The sequence below is a fragment of the Marmota marmota genome, unplaced genomic scaffold, assembly GCF_001458135.2.
Source record: "Marmota marmota marmota unplaced genomic scaffold, marMar, whole genome shotgun sequence".
In the NCBI taxonomy this organism is placed as follows: domain Eukaryota; kingdom Metazoa; phylum Chordata; class Mammalia; order Rodentia; family Sciuridae; genus Marmota; species Marmota marmota.
The window spans coordinates 55,807,946-55,832,323 of NW_026000174.1; the positions used below are offsets into that span (position 1 = coordinate 55,807,946).

The 24,378-nt window shown below is 45.5% G+C and overlaps 2 protein-coding genes across 5 annotated transcripts; one reads left to right on the forward strand and one right to left on the reverse strand.

The window, feature by feature from the left end:
- Positions 1-8: 8 nt before the first annotated feature.
- Ddb2 (damage specific DNA binding protein 2) lies at positions 9-14,108 on the forward strand. 4 transcript variants are annotated; one of them, XM_015477879.2, is made up of 10 exons: positions 12-308; positions 1,707-1,843; positions 2,198-2,389; positions 8,377-8,522; positions 10,254-10,353; positions 10,444-10,621; positions 10,943-11,085; positions 13,063-13,227; positions 13,364-13,409; positions 13,716-14,108. In XM_015477879.2, exons 1-10 carry the CDS (start codon positions 188-190, stop codon positions 13,778-13,780), a joined length of 1,293 nt encoding a protein of 430 aa, XP_015333365.1. In that variant the 5' UTR covers positions 12-187; the 3' UTR covers positions 13,781-14,108. The 4 variants fall into 4 exon arrangements, 3 of the variants coding, with proteins under 3 accessions (XP_048644681.1, XP_015333367.1, XP_015333365.1); XM_048788724.1 differs by lacking the exon at positions 13,063-13,227 and having other exon boundaries at positions 9-308; XR_007342425.1 differs by lacking the exons at positions 13,364-13,409; positions 13,716-14,108 and adding an exon at positions 11,392-11,562 and having other exon boundaries at positions 10-308; positions 13,063-13,197.
- Positions 14,109-14,206: 98 nt separating this feature from the next.
- On the reverse strand, positions 14,207-21,888 carry Acp2 (acid phosphatase 2, lysosomal). Its single transcript, XM_015477882.2, has 11 exons — positions 21,729-21,888; positions 21,073-21,168; positions 20,328-20,414; positions 19,204-19,356; positions 19,000-19,098; positions 18,831-18,920; positions 18,250-18,382; positions 17,449-17,531; positions 17,226-17,332; positions 16,934-17,109; positions 14,207-15,131 (listed from the first exon to the last, which is right to left on the reverse strand). The coding sequence occupies exons 1-11, from the start codon at positions 21,843-21,845 to the stop codon at positions 14,998-15,000; spliced, it is 1,275 nt and encodes a 424-aa protein (XP_015333368.1). The 5' UTR covers positions 21,846-21,888; the 3' UTR covers positions 14,207-14,997.
- Positions 21,889-24,378: the final 2,490 nt, after the last annotated feature.

Genomic DNA, 24,378 nt, shown 5'->3' on the forward strand with positions numbered 1-24,378 from the left:
TATAAGAGACAGGGGCTGGGGCGCGACGCGAACTGGCCTGTGGCGTATTTGGCGGGAGGCTGGCTTCCCCCGGCTACCTGTGGCTGCGCGGGATTTCCAGTTTCCGCCCTGTCTCTCCCTGAAGCTTCTCAGTCCTCCCTCCATGGTCTCTGCGTAGGGCATAGTAGCCTTTCCCTCGGAGGACGCGATGGCTCCCAGGAAACGCCCGGAAGCCCAGAAGACCCCCAACGTGGCGGCGCGCCTCCGGAGCAAGAGAAGTCCCCGGGAGCTGGAGCCCGAGGCCAAGAAGCTCCGGGTGAAGGGCTCCGGTACTGCCTATGCCTGCTGCTTTAATGTTTCCGCAGTTTGGGAGGCCCGCGTGGGGTCGGGCGCCCCTAGGTTCTGAGGCAGCCCCAGGTCGCGGTGCAGCAGGTGGTGCTTTTCGCCGGCCGATGCGTCTGTCAGCGCCGGAGAGTTTAAGCTAATCCCCGCCCCCCGGTGGCAGGACGAAGCCGTGGGCTTTCACGTTCCTGTAGGTCCTAGGAATAATCCTAGCCTTCCTGGCTCGCCCTCTGCTGCATTTCGACAGGGCTTTAGCTGTATGTCCTTGGTTTCAGCTGCGAGAGCCCGCAATCCATCCCTCCTGCCTGCCTTAGAAAGCTCATTCTCAGAGGCTTCAACCTGCAGTATAAGGAGCAGGGGCGGCTCAAAAGGCTGGGGATGGACCAAGTGGGTTTTGTCCATGAGAATAAAGAATTGGTTGTCTAGAGTTTGGGTACAATACATCTTGGCGATCCAGAGTTGCTTTTTTCTTATAGTTTAACATCCTCCCGCAAGTAACCTTTTTAAAATATAGAGCTATTCCAGACTGTATGGATCCTGCTGGTTTCCAGGAGAACCAATAGAATTTGAAACTAATACTTTGTCACCTCAACATTATGTAATACAGAATTTAAAGATGCTTCTTTTTGTTGGAAATGCATCTCAGTGGTAAAGCGCTTGCCGGCTCACCAGGCCCTCGGTTCCATTTCCAACACCCCTCAAAAAAACAAAAATCTTTTCCTAAACAGTCATTGCTGCTATGCTGTCCTTTTATTGTGCGTTTTATGTGATTTTAAGATTAGCACTCATCCCCACAGTGGAAAATGTTCTTTTTTCTTCTTCCTCTTCCTCTTTTTGATTAATGGCACTAAAGATTGAATGCAGGGGCTCACATTTGCTAGGCAAGCCCTCTACCACTAAGCCACAGCCCCCTCCCATTACCTTTTGATTTCTCTTTGCTCATTATACAAAGAGAAAAATATCAGATAGCTACTCATCCCTTNTTTTTTTTTTAAAATTTTGAGAACAGGAACTCACTAAGTGAGTTGCCTGGGCTAGCCTTAAACTTGCTGTTTTCCTGCCTCTGCCCCCCCCCCTTGCTGTGATTAGAGGCATGTGCTGCCACACCCAGCTATTCTTATATATTTGTTTGGCTCAGCTCTCAGGAACCCTGCAAAATCATATTTAGTTTCACTTAAAAATTAGTGTTTGGGGGAGTTTGGGGAAGGGGTGAGCTTCTACTCCTCTCTTCTTTCTTGTGCTGAATGGGACTAAACAGACTATAGAAAAATGATGTGACAGATTGGCCACGCTGAATGAAACAGTAAGGCTTTCTTTATAGGATTTCAGCTGAAAAACCTTCCCTGAGATCAGAGAGGAAAATATGTGTGTGTTCTTCTTGGCAGGTTCTAGCAGGAGATATGACTCAGGCTGCCTTTGGGCAGGGTTGGCTAGCCTGCAGGTCCCGCCACCAAGCAGCAGCATCGTCAGGGCCCTCCACCAGTATAAGTTGGGCAAAGCTGCCTGGCCATCACTACAGCAGGTGAGGCATTTCCTAGCTGAAGTGCTCAAGGATTTGCATGATGTTTTTTTTACTATTGGACACTCCAACACTAGATAATGGGTTGGTTTAGCAGGTTGTCAGAGTGATCAGATCACCCTGACCCTTCCATCTGGCCTTCTAGGCATTCCAGGGAGAAAAGTCTTACATTGTAAAGGTCTCAGCTGGAATATACTACATTGCAGTTCATGTACAACGCAGATATTTTCATGCACAGGGCCAGGCAGCTTTCCTTTGGTGGGAAGACTTGACTCTAAGACTCATCTATGAAGGAGCCAAGAGATTGGTAGTTTACACAGGTTTCAAGTCAACTTAATTCTATTTTCTCTATATCAGGGTCTTCAGCAGTCCTTTTTGCACTCTCTGGCTTCTTACCGGATATTCCAAAAGGCTGCTCCCTTTGACAGAAGGGCTACATCCTTGGCATGGCACCCGACTCATCCCAGCACCCTGGCTGTGGGTTCCAAAGGGGGAGATATCATGCTCTGGAACTTTGGCATAAAGGAAAAACCCACCTTCATTAAAGGGGTAAGCAGTTCCAGGTGCCAGATGGTAGTACTGAAGAGTTATTTGATGAAGGAATGAAAGGAATGTTGACATCAAGTAGCCAGATGTTTGGGATCAAAAGTAACTGGGCACTTTTAAACATATAAATGGTAATGAACTCAAATATTTATTGAATGCCTGCCCTTGAGATATTCAAAGGTATAGATTTAATGATCACTAAGTCCCTTCTTATCTCTTAGGTCCGTCTTTTCTTTCACTCTGTGTTTAGCCACACCAGCTATTTCTGTTCTTGAGACTTTGATTGGAGTGCTTTTCCCAAGGCTTCTTATGATTGACTCCCTATTATCCTTCAGGTCTCTTCTCAATCTACCTTTTCAAAGAGGCTTTCACTGTCTCTCCTACTCAGAACGTAGACCCTACCCTACCTGATCATTCTCCTGCTTCACATTCCCCCTCAAATGTTTATTGGTGTCTGAAAATACTGTTTCTTTGTGTGTATTTACCCACTGGAAAGTTGACTCTATAAGGCAAGGGACCTTGTCTTTCTTGCCACCATGCCTGGCAAAATTTACCATCTTAAGCAATTGTTTTTGGAGACAGGGTCTCACTATAATTGTCCAGGCTGATCTCAAACTACTGGGCTCAGGCATGCAGCCTCCCCAGTAGCTGGGAGTACAGTTCAATGGCAATAAGTAAATTGTGTAATCAGTTGCTATACTTTTTGAATGTTGGGACTAACTGAGCACACATCTGAGCTGGATTGAACATCAGCTCCCCACTTTTCAACTGTTCTTGTGTTTTTCTTTTTGGTACTGGGGATTGAACCCAAGGTTGCTTAATACTGAGCCACATTCCCAGCCCTTTTTATTTTTTTATTTTGAGACGATCTTGCTGAGTTGCTTAGGGCCTGCTGATCTGCTGAGGCTGGCTTGGAACTCATGATCCTCATGCCTCAGCGTCCCATCACTGAGATTATAGGCGTGTGCCACCATGCCCCAGCTTCAGCTCTGGTTTAGAGTTGGAGGAAATGAAGGGAAATCTGGTATGAGATCTCATAAATGGAAGGGTTTGAGGAACAGCCCATCCAAAAAGGCCAAATTAGACAGGCGTGGGAGGGTTGCGATTCAAGGTGTGAAATGGTTGTTAAAGAAATCAAGTGTCAGAAGCCAAAGGAAAGCCTGCCAGAGAATTGTCGAGGATAGAACTTGTTGGGTTTCCTGCCTGCCCCTCTAATAAGGCAGGTGACCACTAGGAAGGGAGCTTTAAATTGAAGTCAGAACTAAGAACTTGGCAAAAAGAGATTTATTTTTTTCCAAGAATCTAGGACATGAAAATAGAGAAATTTGATTTGTTAAGCCTGAAGATGGTAAGAAGCAGTCTAAGGTATAGGGGAAGTGGGTCCCAACTAAAAGGGAAATGACAGCTACTTTGAACTTGTGCCAGACTGAGGCTGGCTGCTTTTTTTTTGCATCACAATTTTTTTTTTCTTGTGGTGCTAGGGAACAAACCAAATACCTTGTGCATTCTAAATACAGTCTAGCAGTGGAGCTACATCCCTACCTCCTGATGACACCTTTTGCTATTATGTGCATGTATCTAAAGTTGCCTTATGCCATCACAGAGGTTGACCTGGGCATTTGAACTTTGTGACTTGTGGGCAGCTAGCTTGGTGTAAAGGAAGGGTATACTGATCTAGAGAACGTATTTTTTATCCCAGATGTGAATAGCAGAAAGTTGATTTGAGACCAGTTACTAGGGGATCAGCCATGCCACATTTTGTTACTTAAGTTATCTGACCTTGGCTGTGCTTGTCATATTTTTCAGGCCCCTTGGTTAGGGAACATAAATTACATTTTCAAAATGAAGACAGCTTTACTTTATTCTTACACAATTTATGTTGTGTTTTTGTTTTTTTGGTACCAGGGATTGAACTCAGGGGCATTTACCACATCTCCAGCCACCCCCTTTTTTTTAAAATAAAAATTTTTTAAACTTTTTTTTAATACCTTTATTTCATTGATTTATATATGGTGCTGAGGATCGAACCAGGGCCCCGCACGTGCCAGGCAACTACTCTACCACTGAACTAGAACCCCAGCCCCTAAAATAAATTTTAAAAAATATTTTTACTTGTAGCTGGACACAATACCTTTATTAATTATTTTTTTTATGTGGTGCTGAGGCTCTAACCCAGTACCTCACACATGCTAGGCAAGTGCTCTGTCACTGAGCCCTCCAGCCCTTTTTAGACAGGTTCTTACTGAATTGATTAGTTTTTCGCTAAGTTGCTGAGGCTGGATTTGAACTTTCTATCCTCCTTCCTCAGCTTCCCAAGCTGCTGGGATTATAGGCATGTGCCACCATGCCTGGCTATTCTTATACAATTTATGTTTAACATAAAAATTCAAAGAGTAAGAGTAAAGTATAAAGAATAAAGTAAATATGATCCCAGACTCCCATTTTCAGCATGTCTTTGTTCATGTATATAGTGTTACACATATTCATTCTCCCATTACTTTTTTTTAATGTATTGTATTAGTTGTAGACGGACACAATACTTTTATTTTATTTATTTATGTGGTGCTGAGGATCGAACCCAGTGCCTCACACGTGATGGGCAAGTGCTTTATCACTGAGCCCCAGCCCCAGCCCTTCTATTCTCCTATTTCTGTTATTACATAAATGTTCTATCATAGAATCTGATGTGATTTACTTACATCAAATATTCTAGTTTAATTATACCGTACCAGGGGAAGACCATTTAAAAATATCTTGTAATTTTGTTTTTTTGTAATGCCTTTGGTTTTGGTATCAGGATAATGCTGACCTCATAAAAGGAGTTGGAAAGTATTCCCTCTGCTTCTATTTTCTGGAAAAAAGTGTAGATAGAATTGGTATTGGTTCTCCTTTTAATTTTTGTAGAATTCACTTCAAATTCACTTGGGCCTGGAGTTTTTCTTATTTTAATATTATTTTTATTGAGGTGTATATAGTAAACTACATATTTAAAGTCAACAGTTTGATGAGTTTTGGACATATGTATACACAATCACCATAATTAAAATAATGGACATATCTATCATTCCCAGAAGTTTCCTAATGCCCATTTATAATCCATCCTTTTCTACCGTTGGTTCTGTCCCCTGGAAACTACTTCTCTGCTTTCTATCCCTATAGATTAATTTGTATTTTTTAGAACTTTATATATATGCAATCATAGAATATGTAATATGTGTTTGTTTTGGTCTTACTTCTTTCACTCGGTATAATAATTTGAGATTACATTTTTATGTGTATCAGTAGTTTGTTTTTCTTTCTGAGTAGTGTTCCATTATAACAGTATACTATAATTTATCCATTCACCTGTTGAAGAACATTTGGATTTCTTTTTCAGTTTTTGATGCCTACAAATAAAGCTGCTATGACCATCCATGTATAAGTACTTGTTATAGACATGTTTTCCTTTTGGGTAAATACTTAGGAGTAGAATAGCTGGGTTGTAGGGTGAAAATCTTTGAAAGATGTTTTTTTTTTGTTTGTTTGTTTGTTTGTTTTTTATGGTGCAGGGAATTGAACTCAGGGCCTTGTGCATCCCCAGCATGTGGAATGCAATGAGTGTTTATGTCTGTAGGAAGGTGAAGGGATGAGTAGCTATCTGATATTTTTCTCTTTGTATAATGAGCAAAGAGAAATCAAAAGGTAATGGGAGGGGGCTGTGGCTTAGTGGTAGAGGGCTTGCCTAACATTTGTGAGGGTTCTATGCTCAGCACCACATGTAAATAAATGAATAAACTAAAGGTCCATCAACATCCAAAAAAATTTTAAAAAGAAAACAAAAGGTAAGGGAGGGGAGAGGGTGGCAAAATGAATAATGAAAGGTTTCAGAAATTTTATTTATTTATCTGGTTCTGGAAATGAACCCAGGGGTGCTTAATCACTGTGCCAAATCCCCAGCCCTTATTTTGAGACAGGGTATTGCTAAGTTGCTTAATGATTAGTGGTACTGACTGAGCATTTTTCATATGCTTTTTGGCTACTTGTTTATCTTGTTTGGAAAAATGTCTACTCAAGTCCTTTGCCTAGTTTTAGTTGGGTTATTTAGGGGTTTTGTTGTTATCGTGGGAATTTTAAAAATATATTATGGATATTAACCTCTTGTAAAATTTATAACTTGGCAATATTTTCTCCCTTTTCATAAGTTACTTTTTCGCTCTATGGATTGTTTCCTTTGATGCTTGACTAATTTTTAATCATTTAACCCAACCTTGGAATAAATCCAACTTGGTCATGATATATTTATCCTTTACAAATATTACTGTATTGAGTTTGCTAATATTTTGCTTAGGATTTTTGCATCTGTGTTTGGGTGTAAAATTAGCCAGAGATTTTGTTTGTTTTTGTTTGGGTACCAGGGATTGAACTCAGAGGCTCTCAACCACTGAGCCGTATCCCAATCCATATTTTATGTAGAGACAAGGTCTCACTGAGTTACTTAGCACCTCACTTTTGCTGAGGATGGCTTTGAACTCACAATTCTGTCTTAGCCTCCTGAGCCACTTGGCCAGAGATTTTTGTGTGTATAATACGTCCCTGTCAGATTTGAGCATCAAGGTTACGTTTGTCTCATAAGCTTGGGAATTATTCCTGGTTTTCTAGTCAATGGATAATTTAGGACTAATAGCTCTTCTTTCGTTTCCTCATCTTCCTCTTTCGTTACCTTCCTGAACACTTCAAACCAAAAGTTATTAAGTAGGGTCCAGCAAGAGAGACTTACATAGTGGGGAGGAATGGTAGTCTGGTGTCTGGTGCTGGGACCCATGAAGTGGAGGTGGGTGTCATTTCAGATGGTGACAGAGTGGCATCTTAGCAATAGAGTCAGCACCCAAATAGGGTAAGGAGAGCAGCATCCATGCAGGCAGGGGCAAGGGACAGTGGTATCCTGTGGTGTCCTAGGACACGAAATAGTGAAGCCTGAGAGCTGGTAGGAACAGAAGATTGTGGTACTAGCAGTGAGAATTTGGCAGACCATGGGCACTGATTAGAATGTTCTATAGAGCAGGGAAGTGTGCCAGTTAGTGTGTTGGGTTAGTTCAGTGCTTGTTGTGTAGATCTTGTTCCAGCCTATCCTGCTGGATAGTAGCAGCATAAGGCAGAAGTGGAGAAGGAGCTCTTGGAAATAAAAAGTTCTTAAAACAATGCCTGCTATAAATTGAGCACTTAATAAGACAAAGCTATTAATGTTTTTACTTATTCATTTATTTATTTCTATAGTTCTGGGGATCCCAGGGCCTCGTGCATACTTGGCAAATGCTCTACCATTAAGCTATACCCATAGCCCTTTTTATTTTATTTTTAAAAAGAGTCTTAGCTGAGTGTGGTGGTGCATGCCTGTAATCCCAGTGGCTCAGGAGGCTGAGTCAGGAGAATCGCAAGTTCAGAGCCAGGCTTAGTAATGGTGAGGTGATAAACAACTCAATGAGAGCCTGTCTCTAATAAAATACAAAATAGGGCTGGGGATGTGGCTCAGTGGTCAAGTACCCTGAGTTCAATTCCCGGTACCTAAAATAAATAAATAAATAAAGGTATTAAAAAATAAAACAAGGTCTTGCTGTGTTGCCCAGGTTGTCCTCAAACTTGCAATCCTCCTGTCTTCAGCCTCCAGAGTAGCTGGGATTATAGGCATGTGACACCCCACCTCCTTTATGAGGGCGTTTTCTGGGGTGATATAGAACTGTTCTGCATCCTGATTTTTGTAGTAGTAGTTCAAATCTGTTATGTGTTAAAATTCATAGAACTCTATACTAAAAACAGTCATATTTACCGTATATTAATTTAAAGTATAAAATAAAACTATATAACTAAAGTCTCAAAGAAGACTGTGGAGAGCATCCTGCTGTCCAGGTGTCTCAGCTGGCCAGGCTCAGTTGGAGTGGAGTATGTTTACCCAGGCCTGGGTCCTCACTTCCTGGTCCATCATCACTCACTGACTTTTTCCTTCCTTCTGATAGATTGGAGCTGGAGGGAGCATCACTGCGCTGAAGTTTAACCTTCTCAATACCAACCAGTTTTTTGCCTCCTCAATGGAGGGAACAACTAGGCTGCAAGACTTTAAAGGCAACACTCTCCGAGTTTTTACCAGCTCAGATACCTGCAAGTGAGTAGTTTAACTAGTAAGGGAAAGAGCTTGTAAACTTCAGGTGTCATTCTGTCGAGGGCATCTTATATAATTATGGGGGGTTGTGCTGGGGATTGAACCCAGGGGTACAGTATTACTACTATATCCTTGGCTCTTTATTTTGAAACAGGGTCTCACTGTCAAGTTCCAGGCTGGCCTTGATTCTCCTGCCTTGTTAGTCTCCTAAATAGCTGGGGTTATAGTTGTGTGCCACAACACCCACAAACTGGCGAGAGCATCTTAGTCCCATTTTTTTTACTCAGAGCTGGTACATGGAAGAAAGGGAAGGTGTTAACCACTTTCTCCCACTATTTCCCTTCCTTTTCTTCCTCAAACTCTTTAAATTTTCTGACCTTGGTCCTGGTGGGTTATTGGTTTGGGAAGGTGTTCCAGAACCTCAGCCCTTCTTAGTGAAGGAAGGGCTTCAGCAATTTTTGTTTTTTGATTTTTGGTGGTGCTGGGGATCGAACCCAGAGCCTCATATGTGTTAGGCAAGCACTCTACCAATCAGTCGTATCCCCAGCCTGACTTCAGCTCTTCTATAATTCATTCCCATATTGCACTAGACCTTGACTCTCACATGACAAGTTGACAGGGCCTAGAAAGCCTCTTAGTGAAACAGGAACTAAGAACTGAAGACTTAATGCCCTCCATTCTCTAGAGTGTAATGACCTGGCCAGCTCCTTGGTGGAAGCTTAAATGGATACAATCCTCTCCTAAGAGCAAATGGCTGGAGAAACTAGAAAATGTAAGTTACTTTGATTTCCAGCCCAAGGCATGCTCCCTAAGGAATTAGTGAGGATGTAGAGTCTAAATAACATTAGGTGTTATCCCGAGCTACCCCACACCGTGAGAAGTACATGAGCCATCATGACAGGTGACTGGACACAAGGCTCCAGGTTATTCTTTCCCAAGAAGCCCTTCCACTTACAGATAGTCGGCAAGGGTGGCAAAAGACCATGTGGTTTGGGCTGGGGTTGTGGCTCAGTGGTAGAGTGTTTGAATAGCATGCATGAGGCACTGAGTTCAGTCCTCAGCACCACATACAAATAAAATTGTGTTGACCTAAAACTGAAAAATAAACATCAAGAAAAAAAAAGGCCACGTGGCTTGGATTTGATGGCTTCAGAAGAACTATGTGAATTGGAGCTCTTCTGGCTGGGAATTAGGATCCATGAAGAACCCTTCCCAAAGAAAGCCCTCATCCTCAAGTCATCTGCAGAAGAGCTTCTGGATTGTGTGTGCTTTTTCCCTAAATGCTCAGAAGGGGGCAGACGTTCATTTCTAATCAGCTATGAGGAACAAAGCTGGAGAATTCCTGTTTGGTTTGTCATCTCTTTTGGCCCCAATCTACCATCTCCCTCTACCAAGTGATGGAGAAGAGAACAGGAAATGAGGCTTCTTTAGAACCTGGGCAGTCTTAGGCAAGCTAGCCTTGGGACTTGCCCTATGAATACGAAGTCAGTGACTTTCTAGCCCAGGATGCTGGGGCCAGCAGTTAACAGGGTACATTTCTAAACCCTAGTACCCCGTTCATTCTGGATGGTGACAAGTCTGAGTGTTCCTCACTGGGGATCCATGGCAAGACAATTATTCATTCAACAATTTATTTATTGAATGCCACTGTGGGTTAGACACTGGAGCTGTAACAGTGAATAAATGGACCTGTCTCAGGCCCCAAGAGTCTGATGGCACAGTCTTTCCCTTTAGCGTCTGGTTTTGCAGCCTGGATGTGTCTGCCAACAGCCAAATGGTGGTCACAGGAGACAACGTGGGGCATGTGATCCTGCTGAACACAGATGGCAAGGAGGTGCGTTCTCTGTAGCCAAGGTCCTCTCTGTCCCTCCCTTGCCCCTGACTCAGTTCTGTGTCCCCACCTGAACCAGTCTCTCTTCTGCAGCTTTGGAATCTCCGAATGCACAAAAAGAAAGTGACCCATCTGGCTCTAAACCCCTGCTGTGACTGGCTACTGGCCACAGCTTCCGTAGATCAAACAGTGAAACTCTGGGACCTGCGCCAGATTAGAGGGAAAGCCAGCTTCCTTTACTCGCTGCCACACAGGCATCCTGTCAACTCAGGTACGGCAGCCCATGTCTCAGCTTTCCTGCAGACCCTGCCTATCCCACCACTGCTGGGGTTCTTTCTCAAAGTTTAGAAGGTACTAGGTCAGACTTTTACCCTCATAGCATCTACCAAACTGATATCTGGAAACTCTTCTGGCTCTGGCCCTTTCCATTGGCTGCTGAGTTTCTATATTTTTGTTCACAGCCAATTCACCTCTCTCTGCCACCCATCTAGAGAAGAGTGAGAGACAGGGTGCCCTGCAAGAGAAGGCCTTCAAAGGCCGGGATAACAAGGGGCTTGAGTTCTGTCAGCTCAGGGGCTTTTTACTTTGCCAGCTTGTTTCAGCCCTGATGGAGCCCGGCTCCTGACCACTGATCAGAAGAGTGAGATCCGGATTTACTCTGCCTCCCAGTGGGACTGTCCCCTGGACCTGATCCCACACCCTCACCGTCACTTCCAGCACCTAACACCCATCAAGGTGAGTGATGGAAGGAAGACAGCTGTGATCACTGGGGCAGACAAGGTCTGCCCAATCCCAGATCTCTTCTTGTTCTGATAAAAGCAGACTCTTAATCCTTTGGTTCTCTCTGCTCCTTCTCTCTCACTCCTGTGATTCCATTTTGTTGAATTTTGTTCATGTATCTCTGACAAGCTATTTTTCTGAGTTCTTTTCAGCCCAATCCTGATCTGACTGGGTGTTTTCTATGATCCTGACCCTCTGTTCTGTCCTGTTGCAGTTACATGTGTATGCAGCTGATCCACAAACTAACCTTCGCCTTCTTAGTTTGTCTTGCAGGTTTAGGTGGCTTCTAATAATAGAAATAAGTCCCTTACTTTCCCAATTTGGATCTCCGTTTCCTCATCTGTAAAAAGGGAATACTAGTATCTAACTGATAGGGTTGTTGTGAGGATGAATCAATATACTTAAAGCACTTGACACCATGCCTAGCACCTGGTGAGTACTTAGTAATGATGATTTAGTACCCCATGTCAAATCCAGTAATAAATAACATCAAGAATCATCCAGCAGTTGGTATTCTTGCTAATAATAATTTGTCCTCATCTCTCTTGTATCCTGCCAGGCCAGTTTCTCATCTGTGATTTGTTAGTGACTTATTTCCAAGCTACTGCATATCCAATTCCTCCTTCTTACAAACATGTCTTTCCTCCTTCAAAACCTCCATGACCCAAGTGTGGTGGCAACTGTAATCCTTGCAACTCCAGAGGCTTAGGCAGGAGGATCCCAAGTTCAAGGCCAGCCTCAGAAACTTAGCAAGACCCTTAGCAACTTAGTAAGACTCTGTCTCAAAAAATAAAAAAGGCTGGGGAGGCTGGGGTTGTAGCTCAGTGGTAGAGCACTTGCTTACATATGTGAGGCACTGGGGTCTATCCTCAGCACCACATAAAAATACAAATAAAATATAAAAACAAATAACTAAAAAAAGGAGGAGTGGGATATGTGACTCAATGGTAAAGCACCCCTGGTTCAAATTTCCTAGTACCAAGAAAAAAAAAAAAATTCATCCAATTCTGTCATTCCAGTGAATATCAGATTTGTTTCAGGTAAGGCAAATTGGAGAAAATGAGTTTCCTCTCATTTTTTAGTCATTAGTAATTTTTTCTATCCTAGCCTACCAAACTCTACTCTACCCTATCCTATCCTACTTTGGTGCTGGGAATGAGTGAACCCAGGGTCACTCTACCATTCAGCTACATTCCCAGCCATTTTTATTTATTTTGAGACCAGGTCTTGCTAAATTGCCCAGGCTAGCCTCAAACTTCTCTTGCCTTAGGCTCCTGAGTGACTGGGATTACAGACAGGTGCCACTTTACTTGGCATCACTATCAATTTTATACTCTTATTCGTGTGTCTAGAGGAGGTTTATTAATGGGGTTATGTTAGAACTTACATCCTATTTGGTTTTGGTCACCAGAGGCTTTTTGCTTTGTTATAGGATCACTTCCTAGGTTAATGCCTGGGCCAAGCTGATAAATAAAACACTTATCAAGCACTGGGGGTGTTGCTTAGTAGTACAGTACTTCCCTAGCATTCATGAGGCCCTGACTTTGATCCCCAGCACTGAAAGAAAACCACATTTATCAGTTGAAATTATCTCAACACATGCAAAAGAGATTGAAGGTATGAAAGTGTCTTAAAGGCAAGGGAGGCCACCTAGAAATTAAAAATTTGCAAAGGTAGATGCACACATAGTAGAAAACCATCCTTGTAATTTCAAATAAGTCTTACCTCCCATTAGTTATGTTACAGGCTTGTTAGTGGCAAAGAATATGTTTGTTTATTTTTGCAGTACTAGGGATGACACCCAGGGCCTCACATGTGCTAGTCAAGCACTCTGCCACTGAGCTACACCCCCAGCCCCACAAAGAATACTTTTAATGCCCCTCTTAACGAGGTTCTGTATTTAATTTTGTGGCCAACCTCTCCATCTCCTAGGCAACCTGGCATCCTCGGTACAACCTCATTGTTGTGGGCCGATACCCAGATCCTAATTTCAAAAGTTGTGCCCCCTATGAATTAAGAACGATTGATGTGTTTGATGGAAGCTCTGGGAAGATGATGTGTCAGCTCTATGACCCAGAATCTTCTGGTATCATTTCGGTGAGGCTTGGGCACTCATATGATGGGGCGGGGAAGCAGGAATTCACCCTACCTCAGCAGAAATTAGTCCTGTGTGCCCTTCTGTCTCTACCAATACCTTCACCCTCTCTTCATGTTGATACTCTTGTCTCTGCAGCTCAACGAGTTCAACCCCATAGGGGACACGCTGGCCTCTGCCATGGGTGAGTAGAAGCAGGTGTATCTCGGAGTGGCTAAGCCCAATACTACTCCCCAAGTTTCAGTGCAAGCTAAGCTCAATTTAGTCCTTCCACATTCACCTCAGGGCAGTAGCCAGTGAAGATGACTGGGATACAGTGGTCTCTCTGGCCCGGGCCCTCTTCCCTCATGCATTGTCATGGTCATGGCCATGCCTGGTTGCTGTCCAGTTTCCTAGCATTTCCTTACCAAGACCTAGGTTCCTTGGACCAGCCCCGAGCTCTCAGACTGATAGTGGAAGGTACAAGTCAGACTGTTCTTATTCTTTCTAGGTTATCACATTCTCATTTGGAGCCAGGAAGAGGCTAAGCCATGGGATGAAAATGAGACACATTGAAGAAAGTGTGGGCAAAGCAGCAGCTACGAGGCCACAAATGGAAATGAGTGCTATGAAGAGGCAGCTACCTGTTACCGGGCCAAAAGTATCCAAGTCTTAGGATTGAAGACGGGCACTGTGGGATGGGGACTGGGACATTGGAATGTTACTGCTTTTGACAGCTCCAGAAACTTAGGGTGATCCAGCTGCCCTAAGAGTCCTGTTATATCTAGCCTGGAGCCAAGCTTACCCTGAAGCTAAAGTACTTTTCTCCTTTCTGATAGGTGGTGGCTGAGTGATCAGGGCGTGGTTTTTTTTTTTGGTTTGTACTCACTATTGACAAGGCCAATAAAACCAAATCCAACTGAGCTTCTGAGTAGATATGGCACTGACCTGGTCAAAGGGGTACTGGAGTCTCAGAAATGAAAAAAAGGCACAAAACCAGTATTCACAATCCAAAACTTCATTCTCCGGGAGCTACCTCAGCCTTATTCTGTGCTAGTCGAGCTATCCAATTCACCACCTACATTTACCTCAGGTCCCTGAAGAGCCCAATCCAGCTGAGGGAATTTTTCATGATTCTATATGATTTGCTCCCTCCCACCTCCCCCAACTCCCTCCCCACTATAATACAAACCCCCTTCCAGACCTGCTGAAGTCATCAAGGGGTGACAGAAGTGCCTGAACCATTGAGACTAATGGTAGCTTCAGCTGGACAAAGGAAAACTTGGTTGGCTGGTTGTTGGGGGATCCAGGTCCTTGGTAGCAAATGTTGTGTACCCCCAGAGTTGTGCAATTTTTCCCTCTAAATAAGCACTGAGAGGCAAGATGATGTCCGGTGACCCATTTGCCAAAGACTCCAGGCTGGAAGATAAAGAGCAGGGCTTGGTGGAAGAGCAAGGCGGATCAAGCACCGACTCCTTCAGTTTTTTTTATCCCAGGTCCTGAGTGAAACCCGAATGCTTGTCTACATCTCAGGTCCTTGGGGAATATGGAAGAGGCAAATCCTGTTTGGAGAAAGCCAATGTCCAACACAGTACTTGGTGAACATCAGGCATGTGAATGCCGAGTGAATAGGTACCGTGGGCCAAGCCGAGCCCCACTTGCTCGTCTGGGCTGGTATAATTAAGGAGGCCCAACCCAGGGTCTCCTATCCATAGGCTGAGGAGCAGTAACAGTCAGGAACAGGGCCCAGCCCACCTCCCCTAGGAGGCAGAGGGAAGGGGGCTGAGTGGTTGTCAGGCATGGTCCTCCCCATCTGCAATGTGGCGGTAGCCAGGAGGCTGGGCCTGCATCCGGAAGAGGACGGTGAGGAGCAGCACTATGAGAAGGAAGAGTATGGAGCCACAGACAGCCAAGGCCACGATCACCTCTGGGCAGGGGGAGGGGAAGAGAAAGGTAAAGTTAGCATTCTTCCAACAAATGTTGAGCATCTACCATATGCCAGGTACTGTTCTGACATACAGGGGATATGCAGGCAGCCCTCATGGAGTTTATATCTAGCACATGGGTTCTATTTTCCCAGTGCTGGAGATCAAACTCAGGGCTCACATATAGAGGCAAGTGCTCTACCACTGAGCTACATCCCCAAGCCAAATTCACATTTTAGGAGGAAAGATTCAATAAACAAGCAAATGGTAGGAACAACAGGTTAGTGATAAGTACTATAAGAAGGTCAGTCAGGGAAGGCATCAATGAAGAAGTCAGACCAGACAATGAGTGAGACAAAGATATAAGAGCAGAGTGGGGGTCAGGAAGCAACTACAGATGGCCTCAATATGGGAATAAACATGGCATGTTCCAAGATAAGCAAAACAATCTCACTGGACAAAGTAAACAAGGGGCAAATAGGAGATGGGGCAGAGGACCAGGCTAAGGAGGGCCGGGAGGTCCTGTCGAGAACTTGGATTTCATTCTCTATGGAATAGGAAGCCACTGGAAGATTCTGACGTGATGAGAGATCAACACAGATATGAATAGAACCAGAAAGAATGCTAGAGACTTTTCAAGAGTTCAGGCAAGAGCTGATGGCATGGACTAAGGAGGGAAGAGCATGCACCTGAAAGACTAAGCTGACAGGATCTGCTAGTAGGCTGGATGTGGGTTATGAGAAAAATATTGCCTAGGGTTATACTGTCAGTAGGGTGACTAATGTGGCATTTACTAAAATGGGGAAGCCTGGAGGAAGAGCAGATTTGAGGGGAAGAGCATCTGGACGTCCACGTAGAAACCTCAAGTCAGCTGGACATGAGTTTAGCCCAGAGAAGATGTCACGCATCTGCAAGTCATAACAAAGACAGGACTTAGCATGGAGATGGTGTATGGGAGCCACGAGGCTGAGATCATTTCAGGAGTCAGGATAAATAAGAAAAGGGCTGGGGAAAGCTGGGGGCCATCGTTTTATTAGTGGGGAGGGAAGCCTATAAGTAGGAGAAAAACCAGGAGAAACCAAGAAAGTTCTTTCTTTTTCCCACCTTGTGGTAGCAGGGTTTGGCAGTGCTGGGGATCATCCCAGGGCTTCTCACATGCTGGAAAAGTGCTCTACTACTGAGGTACACCTCTGGCCCCAAGGGAGTGTTTAAGGAAGGAGTGATCAAGTATGTTAATGCTGCTGAGAGGAGAGAAGCTAAGTACTGGTCACCTTGACAGGGGTGGCTTCAGTGCAGTGGAAGGTGACATGAGACTATCTGATGTCACTTGGAGAGAACAAGTAGTGAGGAAGTAAAGCCAGAGTCTAGGCAACTTTTCCATGAATTCTACCCTCAAATGAATCAGGGGAGCTGGAGGAATGGGCTTCAGGGGTCTCTGTTAGGCTCTGAGATACGAATATCCAGGAAAGAAGGGAACACTGAGGCATCAGAGGTCCTCGTGAAGAGCAGAAGCGAGGGATCCAAAGTGGAGCAGCTGCCCCTGCTTCCTGGCTAAAGCCAACTGTGAGCCGGTAGGTCTGAGGGTGGGAGAACAAGCGCTCTCTCCTGGCTGCTCTTATTTCTCAGTGATGTAAGTGAGTGCATCCCCTGAAGGTGGAGTGGGAAGAAGGGGTAAAATGTTCTCAGGGTGGAAGAGGGAAATGTCCAAGGAGATGCAGTAAGATGGCTGGAAGTGTGACAGCTCCCTCAAGATTTGTGGATGTGACCTGGGACGTGACTAGCACAGAGGCAGGCAGCAGCTCACCTGTGTCTGCAGTACTGCTTGCCAGCTGGCATTCCTGCTGCCAGTCCTTGGGCACAACGGACTCTGTGAGGTGAAGGAAGTCCTGCAGTGGGCAGCGTAGAGGGCAGCCAGGCAGGATCAGTGGCCAGGGGGCCTTCTTACTTTCATTCCGAAAGTACATCTCCACTGAGAAATTCCTGGGGGTTGACAGCAGGTGATGGGAACTACTCACCATGCCTGTAAATGAGTCCTTGGGCTGCCCCCAGCCATACCTGAGTGCCTCTTCAGAGGTCACACTGGTAGCTCGACTTACCCATTATCTTCCTGGTAGAGTTCAAATATGTGGCAGGAGGCGTAGGGGGCTTGTTCACCATTGTAGACATCCAGTGCCATTTGCAGAGCAACAAGGGTAGTGTCGTGCTGTAAGAGAGATGGCCTGTCCATCAGCACTGCTCCCCAACACCCCCAGGCACTGAGTAGAGATGAAATCCAACCACTGGCTTGGTGTCAGCACGCTGGGGAGTTCAGCATCTTACCGCAGAGTACACCAGCAGCTTAGGGAGTTGGGAGGTAGTTGCCATTAGGGTCAGGTTCTTCCGTATCTGAGCCAGCAAGACTCCTGAAGAAGAAAAGTCCTCAGTGTCACTGGCTATAGCCATCATTATCATTGGATCAGACCCATTTGCTCCTCTCAAGCTCTGCTAGTCCTGGTTCTAATCACCAACCCAGGTTCACAAGGCCCATGTCAGAACTCTAAACCACTCCCTGCCCTCCAAAAACTTTCAAATTTACAGAGGGAAGCAAGATAAAACAAGGTATCTATATTTAAACACAGATGAAGAAAGCTGCCCCTTCATCAGTGAGCTATGAGGCCCTTCCCAGTTTGATTACTCCAGTGTGGAACAAAATGTAAACTTAAGACTGCTCCACAACACACAAGATGGTGGCTCCATGCCAGGGTGACTGCCATATGTAGGTTCTGAAAACTACTGAGGTGTCAGAAAGGCTCGACAGCTGGCACACTCTTGGGTGCTGTAGCATGGAAGCTGGCACACGTATTATTCTCAGTCTTCCCTCAAAATAGCCCTAGAAGTTCTCTGGGGAAGTATTCAGTCAGGGGAGGGAAGGTCTTCTGACATGGGTGAAATTTAGTAAGTATGGCAAAAAAGAAACATGTAAATCTGACTGGTCACAGGGCTAGGTGTCGAGAGAGCTGGATGACTAAAGGGGAAGACAAGGGGGAAACCTGGTTTTGAAAGAACAGAGAACATTTCATGAGCAGCCCCATATCAGATTTTCAATGTGGAGGGGAGTGACATGCTGTCCTTGTCACTCACCCCCCTGAAGCCGGGCCTTCTCTGCCTGCTCATGGATCCCGAAGAGGAAGCGGAAGCTGAAGTCCTTTAGCTGGCTCAGACGCTGCATGGTTTGGGGTGAGGCCCAGGGTGGCAGGAGTAACCCATGGGTTTGCTGTGTATTGTATGGGGCAGGTTAACTCCCCAGGCCTAGGCCAGAGCTTCTCTGGGGGCAGCTCTCTTCCCCAGAGGGAAGGTGCCTGTGTGTGAGGGAAGGGGAGGAGAGCAGAGGTGAGGTGGAGGGGCTGGAATGGCAGGCCGTGTTGGGGCTGCAGGGCACAGGAGAGGAAGCTCAGGCACAAAGAGCAAGATTCAGCAGAAAGGCGCCTGATACCACAAGAGCCCTGGGTGGAGAGGAGTAGGAACTGCTGACCACTAGCAAACATTTCCCACTCTGAGACTTTTCACCCGTGGGGGAAGTTCCCGTGTTTCACAGGCAGCAGCTTGCTGGACCTCCCCAGTGGGCATGGCGGTATTCAAGCATTGTGTTCTACCATCCTGGTGACTTGGGCCTGCTGAGGGGGAGAGAGAAGTAATCCCACTGGGCACCTCTGTGGGCTCACCTCACAGAAGAGTGTGTCATAGACATTCCAGACAGTCTCCAGAGTCAGGTCTGTAAGTCCTGTCTCATTGGCCACCATGTCCAGAAATTGCTATGAAAAATGAATTAGGGGATCAGTCCTGCCCTGGGGAAAGCCCAGTCTGATGACCTCCGGCTCAGCCCCCACTCACTGCATTCCGAATACTCTCATTCTGATACTCTGGTGTCTGCCGAGTCTCATTCTGCAGCTGCTCATAACGCGGACACGGGCCCAATGGAAACTTCAGCAGCTGCAGGCCAAAGGAAGGAAAGAGAGGCAGAGAAGTCTGAGACCAGCAATCCCATGGCCACAGTTGTCCCCCTTGCCCCTCCAGGGAAGGGTTGGCCAGTCTTACCTTGTCCTCAGTGATGGGCACAGTGTGAACAGGGATAGGCTGCCATGATATGTTAGGGTTGAAGCGCTGCATCCCATTGGGAGGGAAGAGTCCAGCCAGGTTGGCCTCAGCACTCATGAGAGTACGGTCAAAGTCCGTGCTTCGCACATACACCTGCAGAGATGGCAACATGAGTCTCACCTGTGTATACATGTAGGGGCACTCTGGCCCTTCATTGGGAACCCAAAGAGAGAACCTGTTCTTGATGGCCACCCAGAAATTATAAATACACCATCATCCCCTTCTTTTGCCTTTCCCTCCCTCAAGGCCCCAAATATCAGCTGGGACTATCAGCACTGTGTGAAGAACTCAGACTGTGGGAATGGCTCTAGTGCAAATGTCCCTTCTCCTAGTCAAAAGTGCTTAGTCAGTAGTAGGCTGTCCCTGGTCTTTCTGAATACTCTCATTCTGACACTCTGGTGTCTGCTGAGTCTCGTTCTCTATAAACTGGCTCAGAGACTGGGGTGGGGGAAAATAAGGAACAGAGAGAGGGTTTGTGAAAATGGGGAAGAAGCTGGGGAAAGGCAAGCTCAGGATAAAGCTGGGCCTCAGGGAACAAATAACAAGTATAGACTCTTGAGACAGCTGTGCTGAGAGTGGTAACCAGAGGAACAGCTATAGCTACCACCATCTCTCAAGTGGGGAGAGGAGCTTAGGAGCAGCATCTGTGCCACTCTTCCCTGTTCCCTTTACCTTGTCTTCCTGGTTTATCATCTGATACCCCCAGTATACTCTTAGCTTTGTGGAAACAGACATTCTATCTGTGTGGTGCACAACTGTATGCAAAACACTAGCACAGAAGGTACTCAATAAATGTTTTGGAGGGAAAGCCTGTTACTTCACAGCCAAAAACAACTTTTCCAGGCCCTTCCTTAAGTCTGAGTTGGGTGCTTGATCTGTCTTGCCTCTTCCCAACCAAGCAGGGGCAACTGAGCCTCCAGGAGTATGTTCTAGATGGTTCTTAGATGTCTCATGACCAAAAATGCAGGAGGAAGGCCAGAGTGTTCAGCCTAATCCTCAGCTTTCTGAAGGAAGAGAATGAGAATAGATCCCATTCCTCTTGTCACTTAAGTTCCCATGCTTACCTCCTGACGGTGATAAGAGGTGTTTAGAAAGCCATGGTAGCGCTGTCGCAGAGCCTGGCCCAGCTCCCAGTGCTGTAGCATCCCTTCCTGTGGGCAAGTCCAAGGGTTAAAAGGATTCAGAGGGAAGGAATGGTTTATAAACCCTATGGATTTTAGATGCTGTTGCTTTGTAAGTATACTTCTGGCTAGAAGTAGGAATGGGCTATTTTAATCCCAGGAATCATTTATTAAGTGGCCAGCTATACGTGGCATTGTCCTAGGCATACAGTAATGTAAAGTGAAGAAACTCAGTCAGGGCTGGGGATGTGGCTCAGTAGTAGAGTGTGTACTTAGCACATGTGAGATCCTTTGTACTTAGCACATGTGAGACCCTGGGTTCAATCTCCAAGCATCACAAAAACAACAACAAAAATCTGGTCAGTCAATACCCATGTGGGAACTGGCAGTTTAGGAGGCCCCAAGTTCTGTAATCTGCTCCAGAGGTCACTCATTTGTTGCTGTTATTTCCAGTACTGGGGATTAAACCTAGGGGCACTCAAACATGGAGCCACATCCCTAGATCTTTTTAATTTATTTTAAAATTTTGAAACAAGTCTCAATAAATTGCCCAAGCTGGCCTTGAATTTGCAATCATTTGCCTTCACCTCCCAAGTAACTGGGATTACAGAACTGTGACACCACCATGCCTGGCCAAAGGTTATTCATTCTACAGCTAATCCTGAGGGCGAGCTGGCTTCTGACCCACCTTGGTTAGTTGACCAAACCCCTGGGGCCATTCCTCTTCCTGATAGGGGTCCTTGGGATATGTCTTCACTGGTGAACGGTCTCCATGTCGGTAAAGCTGAGGAAACAAAATGATTTGCCTACAGGTCAGAAGGGTCTCCTTGATAGGAACACAGAGCACACCTCTGCCCCGTGTTCTCTCTGGGAAGCCTCACCACTACCCACTGCAAAAGACCAGAGTTCAGGAGGATGCTAACTTGACTAAGCAATGTAACTGGAGACCATGGGGAAGCCAAAGGCACAAGTGGGAAGAAAAAAACAAAAACAAAACAGTGAGAATAATGCTTTCAGTGGGTAAAATTGAAGGGGAAAAAATCACCAAAGTCGTCTTTATTGGCGAGTCTCTTAACCTTTTAATCACATCCTTGTCTCAGAGAAGACTCATCCCACCTACCTGCTGATACAGAACTCCTTACCAGAACGCCCTGCCCCCCAGAATGACCCAGGGCTCCACATCGGTTCTGAACCCAGCCCCTCGAGCTCCCCAGGCCAGTGGTCTACTAAACCACATCTTCTTCTCTAGTCCTCGACCCCCATCACAAGCCCTGCCCCTCCCTCCCAGCAGGCCTTTGCCCTTCTAGCTCTAGCAAACCCTCTGGTGACACTGTCGCCCATTACCAAGGTAACGAAGCGCAGACTCCGGGCCTGGGTGAGTGGCATCACCATCAGGTTCATGCCAAGAAGGAGCTGGAGAAGAGCCGCCCAGCTCCAGCCGTGCAGTCTGCCGGCCATCATCGCTCTAGTGTGTGTGCGCGCAAAGAGGGCGGAACGCGCTGAGTGGCACCAGCTGCAGCCGCCCGGACACACACGAAAGGACACACGCCGGAAGTGCGCTCGCCGCCATCTTACTAAGGGGGGGAGCAGGGATGGTAGAACTTGGAAGTGAATACGTAGAGGAGTTTCGCCATCTGGCAGTGGCCGACACACGTAGGAATGTAGGGCGACATTGCGCGGCAAAAGGGCTTGAAGACCTAGTCTTGGTAAAGAGCACACGGGGTCAGGGCTGCCCCTTTCCGTACTAAGGTGGCACTTGCCCTGGGCGGGGCCGTGGCCTGGAGAGCGAGCGCCCCCTCAGGCTGGGGTGCAGCTGGTCCTGATCCCAGAGCCCGAGAGTGCTGAATTGGAGCGAAGGGTAGGGAAATATGGGGCGTCCCTCACCACGCCCCTGGCCTTCGGGTGGAGTTTGAGCCTTGGCTCGGTCCGCATTTCCCGGGAGAGGTGCAGGGCAAAACGTGTAAACAGCCCTTTGGACTCCCTGTGCCCTTGAGGTTGGTCCCAGTGTAGTCTACTGTTCATGCCTGCCCGGAGCAAAGCTTCAGAAGCCCTCTCACTTGCTTTTTCCAGTGCTTTCCCTGTCTTTCCTCTAGTTTACTTACAAGTTTCAGTTTAGAGTCAAGACGTCATACTTCTTCCCAAAGGAGTTGGGTTGCACGGGATGTTCAGACTTTCCAAACCCAAACCAATGAATCCATAAAGGAGAATTTCAGACCTTTGGAGAGAGATTTTTGGGACAGGCACATAATATAGAGTAAAAGTAGGTGGGGTTTCTGCAGAATCAGAGACCCTCTTGGCTTTGTCTCTTAGGATTCAGGTGCCGCCACTTTGGCCTTAGGACTTTGTTGTGACTCTGAGCTTGGAGTGACACAGTTTTTGAGGGATAGATCATAGACCCTTGGGATGCTTTGATTCAGATCTGCCCACTAGACGCAACTTCACCTCATCATTGACAAAACTGATCAGAACTGTTATTATCTTGCTCTAAGACCCCAGATTCGAAACACACACACACACACATTGATCTAAACTTTACTTCAAGAAATGTCATGAAGGAGGCTGAGGAGTAAATAGAATAAGAAGGTTAGGTAGGCAAATAGCTCTTAACCTTTTCAGTCACAAGCCCCTTTATGAATTGGATGAAAATTTAGCCCTCTGCCTTCCATAAAAATGTTCACACATATAAATATACATTAGAATTTTGCTTATGATCTCAAGAGTTTCACAAATACACTTCATAGCTTTATAAACCAGCATCTCTGAATCCCTGATCTAACCTAGTCCTCTTATTTTACAGATTAGGAAAAAACTAGAGAGGCAAGTGACATGGTTCAGAAAGTTTACATGGTTCAGAAGCATGGCTACAAATTCAATTTTCTCTTCCCAACTAAATAGTCTTTGTAATGGACTGTTTCTTACAGGCTGCAAACTGCATGCAGGCTACTCAAAATGCTTTGCTAAAGTATATTTGGTAGCTCCAGAGTACCTTTAATAAAGAGATTTCTATTAAAAGAAACTTTTTCTCCTTAGTGGAATTAAGTGGGTCATGACTAACTGGCAAAATACTGCATAAATATTAGGCTTTTTAAATTTTTTAAAAAATTTATTTGCTTTATTTTATCTATTGCAGTACTGGAGATTGAACCCAAGGGTACACTACCAGCTCCTTTTATTTCTTTTTTATTTTGTTTAATTTTTTTCAGCACAGGGAATTGAACCCAGAGGACTTCTACCACTGAGCTTCACCCCAGCCCTTTTTAAATTTTGAGGCAGGTTCTCATAAAGTTGCCCAGGTGTCCTCAAATTTTCAATCCTCGTGCCTCAGTCTTCCAAATAACTGATTACAACTGTGTGCCACTGCATCCAGCTAGATCTGCAGATCACCAAAATTTAGCAAGTAGAACAAAAGAATTGCCGAAATCCATCTTTTGCTTTTCCTCCCACTTGCTAAATGTCTATATCCTTGGTGCTTACAAGTATCCCATGTAGGAGGGATTGATGAAGCAGATGTTATTTTAATTTTTATAGTGAGAAATGATTCCAGGAAGGGTGGAGAGTAGAAGGAGATGGTAGAACCTAGAGCAGAGCCTTGATTTCCTGATTCCCCAGCTTTTGCATATTTTTTACCAGATGATTCTTTGTTCTTCACACCTTGGTTCCTAACTACAGATTAAAAAGAGAGAGAGACATGTATATGAATAGATAGATGGATACATGGGCATACCCTAGACTAAAATCATGCTCTGAAGCATGATAAGACCAGGTTTGGAAATCATTGTTCTACTCTGGTTGGCAGAAGCAAACCTAAATCCGGGTGAGTTAACTATTTTTTTTTTCCATCTGGAGAGGCTGCTTTGTGTAATGGAGTAAAGTGGGGGGTTTGGTTTTGTTTTTTTATCATCATCATCATCTTGTGGTACTGGGGATTTCACCAGGGATGCTCTACCAATGAGCTACATCCCCAGCCCTTTTATTTTTTATCTTGGGTTAGTCT